We start from the raw sequence: 17744 nt of genomic DNA on the forward strand, positions 1-17744 counted from the left end.
CAGGCAGCTTTCCTGTAATGCCATGTTTTCCTGAATATGTTATGGGTATGGGTCTAGTCGGTCCTGTTCCACCCAGCATCTCTAACTGGAGTGAAAGTTTTACTACTTAGAATTGCAAATGGGATTCTGCTAGGTGCATTCTGCTTATTTGGGGAAAATCTTTGTGGTTTTGTTTGGGATATGCCTTCAAATGTCCACCTCTTCATGGGGATAAGTCTTTGCTCACAGTGAAGTCAGCTAAGAGGTTTTGTTGTTGGGATCTGTCCTGGTGACCAGTCTGCTGCTGGTGTGTTGTGGGGGAACCCAGGAAACTTAATTCTAGCCTGCCTTTCCCCCAGCTCTTTCAGGTAACTTCTGGTTAGCTGTGAGCGGTCAGTGTGTGTGCCCTTCTCGGTCCCCTTTCCAGCTTCCCACACTCCTAATTAGCAATTATGTGGATTGTTTACTAGAAATCAGCTGGGTGGCTCATTCCCCCTCCGTCCTCCCTCGTGGTCCTGCACATTGCTTCCAGGTGACCCAGGAGCGTTTGCTCCGTGCTAGAAACCAAACTGTTTTTCAGCAGTTGTTTTTCTTTCCAGTTGTAGCTGGAAAGGTCTTCACGGAAGTGTTGTTCACGTCCTTGGGATGCAGCTTCGGTAGAGGTTAAGCCCTGTCGAGGTCCTCACTTTAGTGAATTGGGGGAAAGTGCCACGGCTACGCCCGCCTTTGTTCGCATTTGAATCGCAGGCTGTGCTGGGACTGGTCTGTGTCTTGTGTAAGTGTCGGGTGGGAGGCGAACGTCTAATTAGTGGAATTGCGGAGTGGGGGGGTTGCGGGGAGGGGGTGGCTGTCAGGGCGGGGCGGGCTTGTGGATTGGCTGGCACGGCGGTGGGCGGTACGAGAGGCCCTTATCAGCCTGGGGAGGCAGGTGCAGGTCCCAGGTCAAGGTAAGGAGGCCACGGCTCCCGCCGGCCCAGCAGCCCGTCCTGGACCTTGCTGCTTTGTTCTCCCCTGCTGAGGGCGTTTCTTCTGGGAGTGCGTTCCAGAGCGTCGGGATTGTGGTTTCTTGCTGACCTGGGGAAGAGATTAGCAAACAGATACCCTGCCGGGCCCTGCGGAGGGGAACGCTGGAAGGACATTCCCGCAGGAAAACAGCGACACAGTGGCTGACTCTGGCTTTCTCCTGGGAATGCTCAACAGGTTAACTTCAGTTTCTAAACAACTGCGTGTCACGCTCGGCTCAGATGGGAACCCAGATCGGGAAGCGGCCACACTTTCCCCTTGATATTGAAGGCGTTTGTTTGGGTTACCCTGCAGTGCACAGTGTGTTCGTTGTATTTCTGCCTTGGCTGTGGTTATTCCTCTCAAAGGTCTGAGTTAAGAAGCTAAGTTTGAAATGAGCAGGGAAGTGGTTCTCAGCTTGTGGCGTTTAAGTGAGTGATTTCTGGGTCTCCTCGCGCTGGGGGATCTGCAGTCACTTTTTCCTTAGGTTATTTTGAATGTTACTGTGTTTTCTTTGGCACTTCATAATTGCACACTTTTAGGGGGTACACTGTGGCGTATTGATTCTTGCATTGTGTAAACTAGAGCCCTGTCTGACTGGAATAATGACTGTTTTAGTTGGTGTGTTAACAGTGGTGGAAACGGTAAGAAACAGGAATGTGAGCCATGGTGACTGAAGGCTAGTTTTAATGTTTCTCTTTTTGAAATTTAGTTCTGTAAGAAATTTTTCTTTTAAAAAGGAAACCCAGCTTCAATTTTACAATCAAAAGCTTGCAGATTCCAAGATAATTTATACCGATCCACTAGGATTTGAGAAGGTCGGTCTCTGTATAGTATTTTCCACTAGAGATTAAATAATTAAACCACTTAGAATGCAGGAACACTCCAACAAAACAAGTCTGGATTTTCTAAATGGGTCCATTGTACCTATGCAAAGCAAGGCACCAAAGGGCCAGAAGCGGAGCTGGCTTGATCTCTGCGACATTTTTAGCTGTGACTTGGTGCCCTTGAGATTTTAGCTACAGCTGGAAAGCATGTCTTGGGGTCACTCACATTCATACCAGTTTCCGAGAAAGAGCCTGCCTAGCCTCAGACCCGCTGAGGTTTAGATTTTCCTCTGACTATGGACTTTGTACTCCGTGGCAGCAGAGGCTTCCTGACTTCCCAGCCCTGACTGTGGCTGTGGCCACACCTGCTCTGCACCCAGCCTGGAGCTCACAATAGACCTTAGACCCCAGCACCGGGGTATTCTTGGGCTTCAGGACCTGTCCTGTGTCGGGGTTGCCAGCTGTTGATGACTTGCCCGGTCACTGTGTGGAGCATAGCTTTACATAGGCAGATGTGGTGAGACTCCTGTCCCATATGCTGAACATCCACAGACAGCAGCTTCTCCTTTATACCAAATGCTGGCCTAATATGGCCTTCGTCCCCTCTAGGTACAAAAGATGAATGCACGGCCTGAAGACCTGACACCTACCTTCTGCTTTGTTCCCTGAAGCTGTTCATTTCTTTTCCCTTGCATGAATTTTCTTGAATTTTTTTCAGAGTCAATCCAGGATGTAAAATACACAGACTGGAATCCCAGAGTATACAAAAATAGGTCCAAACGTGATCCCCCTGTCCGACGCACCTTAAATTATTCTGTGAAATGAGGCTGTCACACGGTAGCGATTGGACAGTGGGACCCCAGATACATTTTATTAAATAACAACCCAGCAGTAATTCATACAGTGAGACGCGGCACCCTCATCCAACTCCCTGCCATTCCTCTGTAGTTGTGGCTGGATATGCATATAGTAAGAACACAACAGAAGTCAACAGGCAAATTGTAGACATGTGGCCAGAGTCTTTGGGTAGCTTAGATTCAGTAGAAAAGGCAGAACATTAGAAAGTAAAATCTGACCAAAAATATAGTTATGTTGTACGGTTGCCTCTGTGAAGAAAAAAGGCCAGAGCCAGGGGTGAGGGAACGTAAAGAGTGAAATTCAATTAGATACTGTTTCAAAATGATTGTACCTATACCTGAACATGTGAGCTAAGCCAATCTGAGCAGTGACTTCCCTGGACTTCCGTTGCCCTCCTTGTCCCTTTTTTATTAACTCTAACATATGTTTGTGGCTTTGTTATTTAACGCTGTAAATTTTAGTCCTTGTTAGCGAGTTTAACATGGAGCCCATGCTTGCTAATCCTCGTAGAGTTCATTTTGCTCATGAGCCTGGTCCATTGCATCTGAAGACATTGGCATCCTCACTGTGCAGTGCCGATAAAACCTTTTAGGTCATGCATTTGAATTTGAATTCTTTGAATTTGTTGTACTTTAGAAATGAGGATTTTCTGTTCTGGACCTTTTTCTGTAGCTCTCTACACATCTGCTCTCAATAGATTCATTCACACCTTAAACAGTTTATTGATGGCTCTCCTTGCAGACATTGTTACCGTCTTATTTCATCTTGCCATGTTGGACACTGAATTCTTTCTAATAAACATTTGAGTATGAAATTCAGGAATAGGTGGCACACGAAACAGATGTGGTGGTTTCAATCTATTAGAAATGTCCTTACATATGTCTGCTCTCAACAGAAGCTAAGAGTTGTATTTGAGCGCACGTTGCCCTGTTTCAGCTTGAGGATTCCAGCTTTCATGATACAGCTCTGAAGCTGGCGTTCTCTTCAGGAGGTGGGCTGTTGTGCTCATTAACCCTCACTCAGAGGAAGCTCACATTCCAGGCCGACTGCAGCCCATGCTGCGTGAGCATGAGTGTCTCACCTGTGCAGGAGGCAGAACTATGTGAAACAAAGTCAACCGGGAAGGCTCTGGTGTCGACTTTGTTATTTAGTGAGAGCTGCACGTCTGTAATGGAGCTGCTCAGATGATCTCACTTTGACAGAGCAATATGGAAGACATTCTAGATTTGAGTAGATTTAGGGTTTAACTATTTTCTCATGGGGAAAAGACTAGAGAGTGCTTGAAAACTCTCCTGACATGCCAGATAAAAACCAGAGCATGTGATCATTAGGGCTTGGCTTTGTGTGAATCTACAGGCATTTGGAATACTTAATATTCTTCCAGCTTTTAAACTTTATTCTCTCTCTGTGTGTGTACACATATGTGCCATGACTTGCATATAGAGATCAGAGGAACTCATGGTTCATGCATCCTCTGTGGATTGAACTCAGGTTACCAGACTGGCACATTAAATACCTTAAGCTGTTGAGCCCTGGTTGCACAGAAGTGATGTTTTCTATTTAACAGTAATGTCACTGACTTAAAGGAGAAAGTACTGAAGCCAAAACATCGGAGATTTCTCTGTGCATGGGGGTGTGGGGGTCAGGAGGTGGCTGTAGCCAGGCCTGCTCTTGAGAGGCCCTGGCCACTGCCTGTCTGGTACTCGCTTAGCATTTCCTTCACAGACTTAGATTAGGTTGTAGTCTGAACTTCTTCTTAAAATATATATTCTCTCCATTAATTTATCAGGAAATATTTGCAGCAGGATTTAAGAAAATTATTTCAGATTAAGGTATAGACAGAAAAAGGGAAAGGATCAAGTGTCTTGTGTGGGTGACTCAAAATTTGACTGGGTCTTCCTTAATTTCCTTCTAGGTCTTTAGAAAATTATCTTACTTGTCCTAGAAATGTGACTAGATGGGCAGAGTGCTTATTGAGCATGTGCGTATGAGCGCGCACACACACTCACACGCTTCTGGTATGGTAGCACATGCTTGTAATTCCAGAACTCCAGAAGTGGAAGTGGGAACTTCAGAAGTTCACTGTTAATCTTTGTTACATAGTAAGTTTCAAGCTAGCATGGGTTACATGAAAACCTGTCAGGAAAAGAAAAAGAGAAATGTAGCGTTTACCCAAATGCCGACTTTGTCTACATTCCATTTTGATCTTGCTATACCCGGATGCAGCCCCTATTCCGTGCTTTGTGATAGCTACAAAGTATCACATGGTTGTAGCTGTAACACTGTATCAGAATCCACTGAAAGTTTTAACAACAGCGTGTTTACTCACATGCTGGGCATTACATTGAGATAAGTTTGTATATAACAAGAATTTAGAGCTAAAAGACATCACTATAAATTATAAATTAGAAGGTCAAGTTCATCAAAATCTACATATACATTCAAGACTAGTTCATCAGTCATTGCATAAACTGTGGGTAAGTTAGGTCAGAATATTGAAGTAAACAACAAATTTCAATGGGGGACAATCTGAACACAAGAAATTGAAAGTAGTTTCTGAGACTTAAAAGTTGTGTTCTTTGGAAATCGTTTGGCTACGGCAGAAGATGGCCTGAAGCGCTGGGGCTTCTCTGAATTGATTCTCCCCAGAAGCATGAAGTGGGGGTGCTTTCCCACACTGTCCCACTATTGTGGGTCTGGCAAAGTCCAGGCAGGCAGACATGAAAACCTCAGCATCTCTTGTAAAATCCTTGGAAATTTTCATTTTGAGCGTTTAGAGTGATTTAGTTTTTAAAATATGTAATACCATAAAATATTAGTATACACATGGTCTGGTTTCACGTAGTTCACAGAACATAGAGAACAAACTTTTTGACACACTGTGTATAGCATGGATGGGCTGTTATCCAAGCATGGCTTAGACATTTGCCTAGCATCTCCAACTGTTAGCAATGTTTCCCACATCACAGTGAGGCTGTTGCAGTGACTTCTGAAAGGGTGGCTACCATAGGAACCTGTGCCTGTTGGTTGATTTCTGTGGTTTGAAGCGACAGTATTTTTACTTTTCATTACTTGGTAACCTCCCTTTGCTAGCTGCCTCCAATTTTACCCTGAAAATAACGCAGGCAGGGTTCACACTCAGTCTTCCAGTCTTGTGTTTCGGTCTTGACAATGTGATTAGAGTGAAAACGCATGCAGAGAGCAGGCTTTTCTGCTGCCTGCAGTAGCAGCAGTGATGGCAGCCCTAGTTCCTCTTTAAGTTTCTCATGCATGGAAGACAGGTTAGTTCTGTCCTGAAGTCCGTGCCGTCACCGCCCTTGAACTGTGCCTGTTGGTGGTGCAGCCTCGCAAAGAAGGAGCCTTCTCCTGTCCGGCAGAGACCCGGCTTCCTCCTGCTCCTGCTTCTGTTTCTCTTTGGACTGTTGGAACTTTCTCCATTATATCCTTACCTTGAATCGTCTGCAAGTGAAAATCACTAGATAGAGTTCTATTTCAAGGCTCAGAGCAATGTCTGTCTTCCTCGGTTCCATTCATGTGTCTCATCGGTACCAGACACCCATGGACCTGAGTGGGTTGTCTTGGGGCCTGCAGAGTGGTGGTTGTGTTTCCTGGAAAAGGTGGCAAGGAATTTTCCAGATTCGGAACGCCTCATAAAATGAAAGGTGTTTTAGATCTGTGAGGTCACCTTTCACCTTCTACACGTGACTTTGAAAGGTCAGCGGCTCACATTCTGCCTTGGCCCCTGCTTGGATTGAATTTCAGCCAGCAAGTCTCCAGCCTACAGGAGAATTTGAGATTTTCTTCCCTCCCCCATTTCTTCTGTTTTGTTCTGTGTAAACAGTTCCTGCCGAAGTAACATAGACAAATATAGCAGAGAATGCTCTTCTGGAAGATGCATGCTCCCAAAGCATTTTTTAACCATTTTTGGGAAGAATTGATCTTTCTGTGTGTTTCAGACAGACTGAAAGAGGAGGGGAGGCTGTCGCTATAATGGAAGTGACATCATACATTATTGCCCCCATTGATCCGCTTTTAGTCTCCAGCCAGGATAAAAGGAAATGGCACCAGGGAGGAAGCATGCTTCATTTCGGCTCAGATCCCAGAGTGATAATGGGGTAATAATAGAACTCACGCCACTGTCAGTCTGTGGCTGCATTAGTCTCAGGCTCACTCCGTCTGGAGCTGCACCGACTTCCTTCCTCATGCCGGCCTCTGCTGTGCACCAGCTGGGCTGCAAAGGAGGGGCTCGGGGCTCCCCTTGGCCTTCAGCGCATGCCAGCTGCAGCCCTGATGTTTGTGCCTGTAGAACCTTGATGGTGAGACTTGTATCTGTGGCATTTCTGATTCGACGGGTTAAACTGGCTTTTCTGCATTGTGTTGTGCTGTTGGAGGGGAAGGTGGGGGCTGCAGTGAGTGGATTGTCCTCCAGGAGCTCAGAGGGACATCCGCCCCTGCCTCCTGGAAGAGCCAGGGTTTGTTTCTGTTGTGCCGTTTATACTTGTGAATGGGGGCCGGGGATTGGGAATTTCACATTTTTTCTCCAAGAAACTGTAAAACAGTTGAAAGTTGTGCCGCTTGTCTCAATTTTTAACTTTGCGGGGGCACAGCTGAATTAACTTTTTTTTTTGTACATTTCTTCATAATTAACAACTATGAAGTCTTCAATGTTTATGGCAAGAATACAGACTTCCACAATTAACAAATAGTGTTTGTACTTGCCTGACTTCCTGCTGCTTCTTGTTTCTTGTGTTCGTTTAAATAAGTTTTACAGGCCTGCGTGGTTCTTTCTTTTCAAGGACCCTTATGATCTGGGCGTCTCATGGTCTTATTTTGTCTCGAGTTTTCTGGGCAGAGGTCTTATTACAATACCGAGGTGTTCCCATTGTGGAAATAATAACCTTATCACAGATCCTTGTTTGTGAAAAGGAAGAATTTTTTCTCTTCTTGCAACTGAATTTCAAGCATGAGCTGTCGGCCCCAGCCAGAAAGGCAGATCTTGTGGGAAACATTTCAAGTTGGCGACCCGGGGCCCCGTGCTCACCGACACGGGCTCTTTCCTGGTTATTCTGCGTCTCCTGCAATGCCTCAGTGATAGCTCACAGTTGGTCCCAAAGTTATATGAAAGTGGCTGGGAGTGGGATGTTCCCCTGTGCCAGCTGCCAGGACTGCCCACTGTCCAGCACTGCCTCCCAGCACATTTGCAAGTACTCCAGATCTTTCAGTCCCTTTGTGAACATCTATCATGTGTTACAACTTTTCCATCGCGGGATGGCTTGACAGGGAGCAAATTTGTATTTTACAAAGTTCACTCTATTAAAATACTTTTGCTTTAATGCATCCTCTTCTCAAGCCTGTAATCCTTTTTTATGTATAATATTTACTTGTGAATGAATGTTAGTTTATTATCTGTGGCCGAAAACAGCATTAGGCCTCTAATTTGTATCTACTTTCTTCATTGTTTAGAGACTACTTTTTCCCATGAATTGGAGAGCCAGGTGGCCGCAGGTTGTTTACTAATGGAGTGCTTTCTCCAAGTCCATTCTACAAAGGCCAGACTAGCAGAGATCTCCCAGCATTAGAGAGGAATGTTCAGCATGGCTGTGCCTTCTGTCCTGCCCACCTTCGAACAAGTCAGCGCTTGCATGAGGGCGTCTGTATCTTCCTGAATGATGGGGGGTGGAATCCTTGGAAGGGGGTGCACCCTCCCTCTTTCCCACCTTTTAATTAGAGCCAGATAAACTTAGGAAACAGCCCCCAAAGGTTTGAGTGCCTATGTCCTACTCCCGCCAGCCCTCCTGTCATCTCAGCTGTCAGTCTTAAAGTCAGGGGGCTTAGTTCTAAATGTTTCCATTGCCTCAGTTCTGGGACGACGAAAGCTTTCCATGACCCTTTTGATTCTGTTTGAGTGCAGATGTGAGCTTTCTGTTGGAAGGAAAACAGCACACAGGTGTTGATTCAAGCGTTTCGTCCGGCTCAAGTGTTAGCAGTTCTCACTCTTTAAATGGAGTTGTGTTCAGTGTTTGAACCCAGGAGGGATACCCAGGTCAGGTATATGGTTAGCCACTGCAACAACAAAACCTAGAGAAGCCATGGGGTGACTTGAGGAGCCTTAGCTAAGGACCCAGGGCAGACGCTGTGCGTGAAGGTGTCTCAGGTGTGTAGTCTCTAGGGAAGGGTGCATTCGAGGCCTTGAGCTGACAAGTTACAGCTTCCCTGGAAATGCCGAAGCTGCTGTGGGGTCTGATGGGCGGCCAGAAGGAAGAGGGCCGGAGAGACAGGCCCCAGCCAGGGCTCTCAGTGATGGAAAGGAGGCGCCTCTGGGAAGGAGCCCGAATGGCCCACATACACCTGAGGTGCATGTGCTTAGGGACAGGTGAGGCTCCTAGGGACTGGAGGTCCCTGGGTTTGGCCTGCTTTAGCAAATAGCTGGGTTCTCTTAGTATCACTACATCTTGCAAAAACTTTATCTCAGGAAGGGAATGGACTCATTTATGGAATCCTTACATTAGGATCTCATAGGTCAGGGCCATCTTGCTAGAGATAGCTGGTATTCTGTTTGCTTCAGAATCTGTCCATGGTATAACCGTAGGTGGGGCAAAACTACATAATAAATACACCCAGGAACCAATGCTGTGGGCACTGTGTCTGTCACTGGGGAAACAAGTTCATTAAGATTTAAGGTGAGACAGAAACATTAGAAATACTAAAAGTGACGGCACACACCTTTAATCCCAGCACCCAAGGGGAAGCAGAGACAGGCTCATCTGGTCTGCATAGTGAGAGTTCCAGGCCAGCCAGTCTAGAAAGTGAAACCTTTTCTCAAAGGGAGGGAGGGAGGGAAGGAAGGAAGGGTGAGAGATACTTTCTTGGTGAGACTACCCAGTGTGTGCACATTGCGGGGGGGGGGGGGGGGGGGGGGTCCAGGCAAAGCATGTATTTTAGGACAAAAGGGAGAGACGAGAAAAGGGTTTTGGTAAGTTAACATCTTTTGTGTATTAGAAATTGGCAGTTAAAATCCTGGTGTTCATAAGCACCCTCTGTTGGCCTAGCGTTGGCCCCCAGAAGTTTGATTTGCTCAGGATTGTCAGGCGTATCTAGGCATGGAGGGGTGCCAGCATAGAGAATGTAGAATTAGTGTAAATAATTGTTAAACTCTGATTTTAGGATGAACCTTTTTCAGTCAATACAGGTGTACCCTGAGTTTTCTCTCCACTCTGCTGCTGGGTTGAGAGGGCCCCACAGGGCGTGGCTCCTGGCTGAGCACTGCTGATGTTTGTCCATGGCTACTCTGTTCTGTTTGTATCGCACACAAATGCCCGCCATTGCTCTTGCCGTTCTCCCAGCGACTGCGGTGTGACAGCTATCTGAGTACTGAGTGAGACAGCCTGTGTACTCAGGCGTGTCCATTGCTGTGCGTTTGCTTGCCTGCAGCCTGTAAAGTGATTTTAGTATCTTAAACTCACAGATTAAAAATAGACTCCTCATGAAGGGGAGGGGCTGTGAGAGGAGGCAATTGTTACACTGTGTTTATTTTTCAGGGTTCAACAGGTGCCTTGCAGGCTTAACATGGTTCAGAAGAGAAATCTGAACCTACCTACTTATGGTAACTCCTGTGGATTTGCCTAAAGTTGGATAATCTCTTGAGTCCTTGTCTAGCCGGAAACATTTTGTGGTGTATGCAATCTTTGGGGCCGCAGAGAGTATAAACCTGATGTCCGAGCAAAGTCAGCACCCACACACCCCATCTTTCAGACATAGAACCATGCCTGAGTTAGAACCCTGTTTTTATCTTATTGTTGGGTACATAACGTTTCAAGGGCTGTTTCTTTTGTCCGCAGCTTTCTCCGGACCAGATCGTCTTGCTTTTGGAGTGTCTCTTAGAGCAGAAGGCCCTGAGCCCCCAGACATTGCAGAGCCTCCAGCAGACATACCGCCTCCAGGAGCAGGATGCTGAGGTAACAATCGAACCGGTGTGCCCCACTGGTGGGAAGAGAGATGAGCTCACTGCTGGCTTTAACATGATGCCCTGTGCCAGTCAAGAACAGGTCTTCCAGAAGCAAGTGCTCAGCTCGTGCCTCCTCCAGTATTCCCCGGCGATCACTTTGTATTTGTAACTGTTGGAGGCCTAGGAGTTCCCTCCTATGAGTAAACCATAAAGATAGTACAAGTTTCTCAAAATCTTGAGCAACAGGGTGGAGTCGTTTGAATTAAGACTTGGGCGGGTCATTTTGTGCTCTGGTGGCGCCGCCTTTCCCTTGCCCATTAAGGAAAGTCAGCTCAGATGTGTGGAAGCATCCCGGCTGCATTCAGCTAGGGCCAGAAGCCATGTGTAAAGGAAATGAAAAACGAATCTAGCAGCCACGGTTTACAAAGTAAAAGTGATGCCTGTGGTAAAGCAGTGTGATGTGTGCCTCAGTCTCGCTTAGCTTATTTCAGCTTTGAAAAACACAAAACCATAAGTATTTAATGTATTTAATCATCCTAAGGGAAAAAACAAAAGTTCAAAGAGAACTGGTCTTTGACACAGCACTCTCAAATGCAGAGACTATAAGAAAGCCAGCTCTGAGCTTTCTGTCCACTTCAGCCACTGGCACCTGGGCTGTTGGGCACTTGAAACTTGGGCCCCTTGCGTGGGATGTACACAGAATGAGATGCACGCAGCACAGAGGTGGTTTCAGGCTCTGGCTGTTCAGCACCTTATAGTTTTGAGCTTCTGTTTTAGATATACTGGCTTTTCTAGTGGCTTTCAGAGTTAGTAAAGTGGGTTACACTCACTGAGAAGGTGACTTTGTTACATAGTTTCCAAGTCCACAGATTTAGGAGTAATTGAAAGAAGCCCCTGGGGAGACACTGGCAGTCCTTAATACCTATGTATAGATCAAATGAGCAACTGTTGTGTTTGTTTCTGCTCTTGGCCCTTTGTTTATCAGAGACTCCAAATGCCAGACTTATTTTTAATTAGTGTCTCAAAGACCTTCCTATTTATAGGCAGAGGGTTGTGTTTTGACGGGGTTGAGTTCCCCTGGAGTAGAGACTGGGTGGGAGGGTCCGAGCAGGTGCTAAGCACCTGTCCCTTGGTGCCCAGAAGCCGTGAAGCTCTCAATCCTGTTTTCCTTCTTCCTGTTGGCATGTGATACATCCTGTCTTACCTTACAGCCTGATATGGTTACTGTGTATCATCACTTAACCCTTTGAGAAGGGAGTAGGTTTCTCCCTTTTTGTAAATATCAAAAGCTGTCTTACCGCCTGAAGACGGGACACTTGGTTCTGCTGTGATACCAGGTAGACCTAATGCTCGCGGCTCCCTTCACACAGATGTGATCTGGCTGTAGCACGCACACTTACCATCTACACACTGAGAAGTGGGGCGCACAGGCCAGGCTCACCCTTAGGAAGCTTAGGTTTCTCACCTCGCTGAGTGAGCCAGGTGGCCTCAGCCAAGAGCTGTAGAGGAGTGCGCACGGAGTAGGACTGGCCGCCCCTAAGCCAGGTGTTCAGGACCCTCAGAGGAAGCAACATCGAGCCAAAGGACAAGAACGGATGTGTGGACTCAGAACCTGTCAGGGTGGTAACCAGCAAATGCTTTCTATGCAGGGACAGAAAATTCACACTTCAGGAGGCCATGTGGTTTCTGCAACATAACATCTCTTTAACTTTGCTGCTGAGGCATAAATAAATAAATAAATAAATAAATAAAATCAAAACCTTAAAACACACTTGGGCATCCATAGACAAATGCCGCTGCAGGCCAGGGAAAGTTGTGATCGACCTAATACCTGGGTCTCAGTCTAACCAGCAGGTCTTGGGACTGTCACCATCACTGCCCGGCCTCTTTCTGAGGCAGTTTGCAGCTGCGGCCCTTGCCGGACCTGTGGATGGAAACCCGTGGAGCAGGAGCTACAATTAGTGTGGCTGCAGGTCCTGCGCTGCTGGCTTCTCTTTACTCGAATTCTGGTGGGGAAAAATCACAGAAGCAACAAGATTTTCAGCCACGGGCTGTGTTCTAGTAGATCCATTGTTTAAGTGTGACTTCTGGTGACTAAGCAGCAGGAATTAAGTTGAGCCATCACCAACTTTGAGAGACAGACACTCCATAGGAGAAACCACTGTACTTGGTGGAAATAGTCTTGAGTCTTCTGACTTGGTTCTCACTATTGCCCTGTAACTGAGCAGGCAAGGGAGTTTCTTCTAATTGTCAGGGTTCTTAAATGTGGAATAAGTAGCAGTCACTTGAAGGATGGCCAAAGAGACCTCTTTAGCAGGATGTGTGCCGAGCATCCCTGAAGAAGAAAGGCTTCTGAGGCTCTGCACAGGTCTTTGTCCGAGCCCTGAAACTGATGTGGAATGAGGAGTCTGACTGGCCTGCTGAAAGCCCCTGCGTATGGACAAGGTTGAGAAAGGAGCCTCCTGCTGCTGCCTTGTGCTCCCGCTGTCCATGCCCTCACAACAGTGCAGTGTACACCCCTCCTACGGCAGCTGAAAGAGTCTGAACTATAAAAAAAAAATCTTCTACAGCCTTGTGGCGGTGGGGCAGCTCAGCTGAGCTGCTCTTACTGCTTGCCCTTGCTCTGTTGGTGAGAACTCCGTGGTGTGTTATACCTCCAGGCTGCTGGTATTGCTTTAGGAGATTTGTGTGTCAGGGGTTGTCAGGGCCAGCTCTGCACTCTGTTCGGGATTGTGTGCCCCCTTTCCTGCCCTTAAGAAATTGTGAGGGGAGGGGACACAGTGGACCCAGATCTTAAAGGAAGCACACAGGACCAGTGTGGTGTGAAGAGACGTGACACCGTGACTCTCACTATTCTGGGCCTCCTTGGTGTTTCTTGGCCTAGAAGGTAACAGAATCCCATGAGTTGGGTGCCTTTTACACACAGAGCCAGAGCTACCAGTCAGCCTTGGGTCAGGGTTCCTTCTCCAGGAATGAAAACAAACTGTCTAGAAATAGAGTCCAGAGAGGCATTTGTCTGCAGTCCTATGTGATGCTCAGATAAAAAGCTATAAAATTTTAAACATGTATTGGACAGCAGATTCTAGGATAAACAGCCTTATGTAAGATCCCTCTTAAGGGCTAATGAGTGGCTCAGCGGAGTCGAGGTGTCTGCCACCACACCTAAAGACTTGAATGCTGGAGAAACGTGGCTCTTAACACGTTGTCCTCTGCCCTCCACATGTGTGCCGTGATACACATGTGCATATGCACAGATAAATGATACACATGCGCATATGCACAGATAAATGATACACATGCGCATATGCTCAGATGATAAATGATACACATGCGCATATGCACAGATAAATGATACACATGCGCATATGCTCAGATGATAAATGATACACATGCGCATATGCACAGATAAATGATACACATGCGCATATGCACAGATAAATGATAATGTAATTTAGGGACTAGAGAGCTAGATTGTGTTAGAACAGTTGCTGCTCTTGCAAAGGACCTGGGTTCAGGTCCCAGCACCACAGCAAAGTCCCCTAAAGACCCCAGTTGGTTTATGTGGTTCACCTATGTCTGTTTTAATCATGAACTTCTAACGTACATACACTATTGCAAAAACAGCCATAAAAAGTGCAACAAATTTTAAAATGGAATTATAAAAATGTTTTTTGATCCCTTTTAAAATAATGAGTTCCCTGTATTGCGTTAGCAAGTGTCTTAAGCTGGAAATCTGGTCTATGGCGAGAAGATCCGTGGTCTTCCTGCGTGTCTGCCTGCCCTACCAACCCCATAGCTCACTTCAGGCAACTCGTGTATGAGGCTGCACTGAGTGTTTTAGACAAGGGCAATACCTCAGTATGCAGCATCTCCAGCACTTTTCTGTTTGTTTGTTTTATATAATAGAGAGAGGAAGATAAAGATGTAGATATATTTTGTGACCAGCGTGGCCCACACTGCAGTGGCCCCTCTCTGTCAGCTGGAAAGATGCTGAGAAGGGGCCACTGACCGCACCAGTTCATCTCCTCACAATGTGGGAGGCTCTGTGACATGAGAGGACGAAGTGTGAGCTCTGTCTGGTGACAGGGCTGTCACCATCCCAGAGTGCAGGAGGCGGGAACATCAGGATGAGTTCCCAGCCAGCTTGGGCTATACAATGAGACCCAGTCTCAAACTAAAAAAAAAAAAAAAATAGGTGGGGGTGAATGAAACCAGGATGAAATAGGAGTAAGAGCTAGGTACAGTGTTAGCACCTTTTATCCCAGCACTTGGGAAGCAGAGGCAGTGGATGTCAGTGAGTTCCAGGACAGCCTGACCTACACAGTGAGACGCTGTCTTAAATCAAGGAGCAAGGAAGCAGGATAGCGGTGTGTGCCCATCCCCGTGAAGTACCAGCTTATTCTTGATTGTTAAGCAGGTTAGTCAAGGCATGGACTTTGCAGTAAGCTGCATTCAAGCCCCAGAGCCGTAGCTAAATGGAGACACACACCGTTCGTTTACCCCAGCCATCAGTACAGCATTATTTCAACTGTGTTGCCTACGCTGAGGGCTGCCTGCGCTGAGGGCTGGGGTTTATTTCTGGCCGCTGCTAGCCTTGATGAAATGATCTCTACTCTGGGGCTTCATATCTGATTTTGTTTTCCTTGGAAACTGCAATGGTTGAGTGTCAGCATGGACTAGCAGATCAGAGTCCTCAGCTGGAAATCCGCACTCCACAATGGCTAGGGTTGGCCAGTGCTCCAGACCCTTGGGGACAAGGGTGAAGGTCACAGAGCCTTAATTTCCTGGGAATTAAAATGAAGCTATAAATACTTTCTTCATGGAACTGTCAACAAGGTATGATGAGGAAACATGGGACCGTGTTGCTTTCTGGGATGTCTTGCCAGTGGTGGAATCCAGGACTTTGTGCCTGCATGCCTGGTTCCTGAGCCATAACCCAGCTGAGCGTGCCTGTTGGTTAATGTGGTTTCTGTTCATTGGAAGGCTCTTTCTTAGCTGACAGTTTATGTTGTCTCTTTAGCTCCGTATTCTTTGTTTTCATAAACTGAGGGAGAAAAAGGGGGGAAGCTCAGCCACTGGGTGGGTGGGTGTTGTCTTCCTGCCTGTGACAACCCTTTTACTTGTGGTCTCAGAATTCCTGGTCTTTGGGTCAATGATTAGTTGGCATGTGTTTTGCCCCCAGGGTGTGGGATGAGGTAGGGATGGAGATGGAGTGGGGATGGGGTGAGACTAGAGATGGGGTGGCTATGGGGTGGAGGTGGAAATACTCGAAATTAAGGTTTTATTCCCGCCCCCCACTTTCTGATACTTAGCATCTCAGGCTTCTCTGTATATGAGGTTCCCTCTCTCCCATTGTAGGACTCCAAATGTCTCTAGGTCTTTGCCAGCTGTCTCCTAAGGGGCAAAGTCCCTGTTAAGAAGCCCTGCTCTGGGGCTGGAGAGATGGCTCAGTGGTTAAGAGCATTGCCTGCTCTTCCAAAGGACCCGAGTTCGATTCCCAGCAACCACATGGTGGCTCACAACCATCTGTAAAGAGGTCTGGCGCCCTCTTCTGGCCTTCAGGCATACACACAGACAGAAAAATTGTATATATAATAAATAAATATAAAAAAAAAAAAAAGAAGCCCTGCTCTAAGATAGCAGTGGGTTCAGGAAAAGGCAGTTTTTAAAATCTCATGATGAATTGTCTAGCCTTTGATGACTAACAACCTAGAGTATGTGAACCACAAAGATGGCTGTCGGTATTTAGGGGCCACCTGGAGCCCGGTCTGCCCTCCCAAAGCTTCCAAGAATGAAGAGGTGGATTCTTGTGATAGAAGAGAAGACGACCTGCAGATGAAGGGGGCAGCACACTGGTACAGGATGGTGAACCCGTGCCGTGGACACCAGGAAAATCGCTCTAAGCATCTGTTGCACTTCCACGTGCAGCCTGTGGAGAAGCCTGCAGTCGCTCACAGCCCCTTCTCTGCATTGCTGGCTGTGTCAGAGAGCCTGGCTAGCCTCATCAGGGGCTCTGGGTCTCCCTGCCCCCAGCAGAATTTAAATAGCGTGGTGAGGCAGAGACTGACCCTGGTAAACCCCTGTGTGCCTCCTCAGTGCAGCCCTGGGCTTGAGACAATCCTCCGCACCAAGACCTTGGCACCCATGGCCCTGCCCTGTCAGCTACCTCTGCACAGTTAGTTTCTGGTGACCTAAACTGGGTACCAGGTGACATGAGGCCTCATTGCCAAGACAACTACGGCACCATCCAGCACTGTCAGAATGCATCATTGTGCGAGGAAACTCTTGAGACAGGTTTGAGAGTGATGGAGAATACTGAAGGACAGTAAGGGAGCTGGTATCCAGGACAGTAATTAAGGTTGGGTGTGGTCTTTAATCAATAACCTGGGAGGCAGAAGCAGGCAGACTTTGGAGTTCGGGGTCAGCCTGGTCTACACAGTGAGTTCAAAGCCAGCCTGTTGTACATCTCACAGAAAAGCTCTCTGAGGACAACTTCACCATTGTCTTCCACCTGGCAGCTCACAAGTACACAGTGTTCAGAGCAGGTGACACCTTTGTGGTGCTCAAACTCAGGTGGCAGATGAGAGACACACACTCCAGAATCTGAGCTCAGGATGGAGCCCATGGGCCACTCAGGTGGCTCCGATTGAGTCTCGTCTGTATGAAGACCCAGGATGGTGCTTGTGAACTGAAGCAGTTGACAGGCCGCTCCAGCTCTGCATCTGCCTTAGAAAGGAACAGCGGTCACGTCATTCTTGAGCTGTGTCCTGTGCTCTCCCTCCTTGTGCTTGGTTTGTAACAGTGCCTTTGCACACACAGTCAGGAGAGTGTTGCTCAGTGTTCCTTTCGTAGTTTTCTTTCTTGTTTCAGTGTTAACAGAAGTTGCCCATGAAAACCCAGCAACACTGTTGTCTCCTGTTTTTCTGTTGTTTTAAGCTGATGTAGAATAACAAAAGTAGAGATTTACTTTTGTGCTGTTTTGTTTTGTTTTTTTGTTGCTTATTTTTAATGTTCCCTTATTCCTAAGGCTGGAGACTTTTTAATTAACCAAACTACACCTCATGTTCCTATCACTTTAAAGTCCCTGGTAGTATCAGTGTGTGGGGTTTTGTCAGTGCTTTGTACTGAGACAC

At 46.9% G+C, this 17744-nt stretch overlaps 1 protein-coding gene across 2 annotated transcripts in view; it reads left to right on the forward strand.

Annotated features, from left to right (window-relative positions):
- LOC121443390 (aminopeptidase O-like) overlaps positions 1-17744 on the forward strand; it is a 254765-nt gene that overhangs the window by 222096 nt on the left and 14925 nt on the right. For both annotated transcript variants that reach the window (XR_005973658.1, XM_041645145.1), the window contains exon 13: positions 10505-10621. Coding sequence is in view for 1 of the 2 variants with exons in the window: in XM_041645145.1 (XP_041501079.1) it covers positions 10505-10621 (117 nt within the window). In the remaining variant the exon portion in view is untranslated. The remainder of the gene's footprint in view (positions 1-10504; positions 10622-17744) is intronic.

This window comes from Microtus oregoni, unplaced genomic scaffold (assembly GCF_018167655.1).
Source record: "Microtus oregoni isolate MIOR12 unplaced genomic scaffold, Mior012 000105F_ref0000443, whole genome shotgun sequence".
NCBI lineage: Eukaryota > Metazoa > Chordata > Mammalia > Rodentia > Cricetidae > Microtus > Microtus oregoni.